This window comes from Trypanosoma conorhini, assembly GCF_003719485.1.
Source record: "Trypanosoma conorhini strain 025E chromosome Unknown Tco_14.4_contig_00075, whole genome shotgun sequence".
NCBI classification, from domain to species: Eukaryota; Euglenozoa; class Kinetoplastea; order Trypanosomatida; family Trypanosomatidae; genus Trypanosoma; species Trypanosoma conorhini.
The window spans coordinates 17,466-19,279 of record NW_021704164.1 but is presented as its reverse complement, the minus strand read 5'-3'; the positions used below and the strand labels follow the sequence as shown (position 1 = coordinate 19,279).

At 58.5% G+C, this 1,814-nt stretch overlaps 2 protein-coding genes and 1 pseudogene across 2 annotated transcripts; all 3 read left to right on the top strand.

The window, feature by feature from the left end:
• The first annotated feature begins 1 nt into the window (after position 1).
• Tco025E_02044 (large subunit ribosomal protein L28e) lies at positions 2-340 on the top strand (annotated as a pseudogene).
• Positions 341-626: 286 nt separating this feature from the next.
• On the top strand, positions 627-1,070 carry Tco025E_02043 (uncharacterized protein; the record flags this gene model as incomplete). The annotated part of the gene is made up of 1 exon (XM_029368979.1): positions 627-1,070. One exon carries the CDS (start codon positions 627-629, stop codon positions 1,068-1,070), a length of 444 nt encoding a protein of 147 aa, XP_029230868.1.
• Positions 1,071-1,339: 269 nt separating this feature from the next.
• Positions 1,340-1,780, top strand: Tco025E_02042 (60S ribosomal protein L28; the record flags this gene model as incomplete). The annotated part of the gene is made up of 1 exon (XM_029368978.1): positions 1,340-1,780. The coding sequence occupies one exon, from the start codon at positions 1,340-1,342 to the stop codon at positions 1,778-1,780; it is 441 nt and encodes a 146-aa protein (XP_029230867.1).
• Between the last annotated feature and the right edge of the window lie 34 nt (positions 1,781-1,814).

Genomic DNA, 1,814 nt, shown 5'->3' with positions numbered 1-1,814 from the left:
CAACAACGCGAACTGGACGAAGCGCCACGCCGGCTCCTGAACACGAAGGCCGCCGTGGTGAAGACGAAGGGCGACCGCATCGTCGTGACGACGAAGAACGGCGAGGCGGGCAACAAGCCCAAGTCGATGTACCAGAAGGCCGTGATGGACGCCGGCGTGAAGGCCTCCGCTGTGAGCAAGGCCGTCGCCGCGGTGCGCCCCGACCTCGCCAACGTGGCCTTCCGCCGCGCACGCAAGATGGCGTTCACGGTGAACCACATGAACAAGGTGCGTGCCGCCCGCAAGGAGCGCTCGTCGAAGATCACGTTCCAGCGCAAGTCCGTCCGCCCCAAGCGCCACTGAGCGACACCCGAGAGCTGGGTCATGGGTGAGATCTCGGATCGGGATGCAACGCACTCTCTTCGCTAGTTTTCATTTTGGTTGTTTTTGTCGTAGTTTTTGTCTGCACGTGTCTGGACGTGTTTTTTTTTTTGCGTATACGTGCATCCTTGAGGGGGCGCGTTGGACGGTCTCTCCAATTATGTGATGATCCACAATTATTGGCTTCTTCTCTTGCTTCTTCTTGTCTTTCTCACGGCGCATTAACTGTTTCTTGGGATGCGAGGCGAAGTGGCTGGGTGGCAATGATGAACGTGTCCGTGGGGCTGCGGGAATCTTTCTTCAAGGCGCTAGCCGTGCCTGAGGGATCTTCCCTGCAGCAAAATATCATAAAGTCTGCGGACGCTCTTCTCGTTGGTGGCGGCGGAGATGAATTGATGGTTATCCCTAACGGTGTGATTGAGGGCGAGGCGGCCGATCTTTTTTCTCCGCTGCCCGAGAGACGTGAGGTGGCGGTTGAGCATCTGGCAGCGCTCTGGATAGCGGCAAAGTTTTGGGGGACCTCCACCCATCGCGTGTCTATGCTGTCTCTGTTGACGGACATTCTTCTTGAGGCGGGCCTAGCAGGCAAAGTGGATGAGTACGGCGTTTTGTTGCAAGATACACCGGAGCTTGTGAACCGGCTTTACAAGACGGAGATGGTTCTATTGCGGCGGAGCAGGTTTATTGTTCCTTGCGTCTCTTTACGTTAGTTATGACTTCTTTCCCCCCAACCTCTCTCGCATAGTGCTGCCGGGAACGGGGGGAGGCGTCTTTGTTTGCTATGCGTTTCGTTCTTTAGTGCCGCTCTTGCCTCTCTGCCCGTCTCACTCCGTGAGTGCAACGATTGTGGTGGATGTGTTGGGGGTGGGAGAAGGCTGGCGGCATTCTGCGGCGGCGGCTTGTGCCGCTTGCGTGCCAATCATCGGTTACTTTTTCCTTTTTATTATCTTTTCCAGTGTCTCGTAGTGAGTGAGGAGCCATGACGCACTCCACCGATCTTCAGTGGCTGGTGGTTCGCCAGAACAGCAAGTTCCTTCAGAAGCGCAACGGCATCCGCCTCAGCAGCGATCCCTTCAACAACAACGCGAACTGGACGAAGCGCCACGCCGGCTTCCTGAACACGAAGGCCGCCGTGGTGAAGACGAAGGGCGACCGCATCGTCGTGACGACGAAGAACGGCGAGGCGGGCAACAAGCCCAAGTCGATGTACCAGAAGGCCGTGATGGACGCCGGCGTGAAGGCCTCCGCTGTGAGCAAGGCCGTCGCCGCGGTGCGCCCCGACCTCGCCAACGTGGCCTTCCGCCGCGCACGCAAGATGGCGTTCACGGTGAACCACATGAACAAGGTGCGTGCCGCCCGCAAGGAGCGCTCGTCGAAGATCACGTTCCAGCGCAAGTCCGTCCGCCCCAAGCGCCACTGAGCGACACCCGAGAGCTGGGTCAGTGGGTGAGATC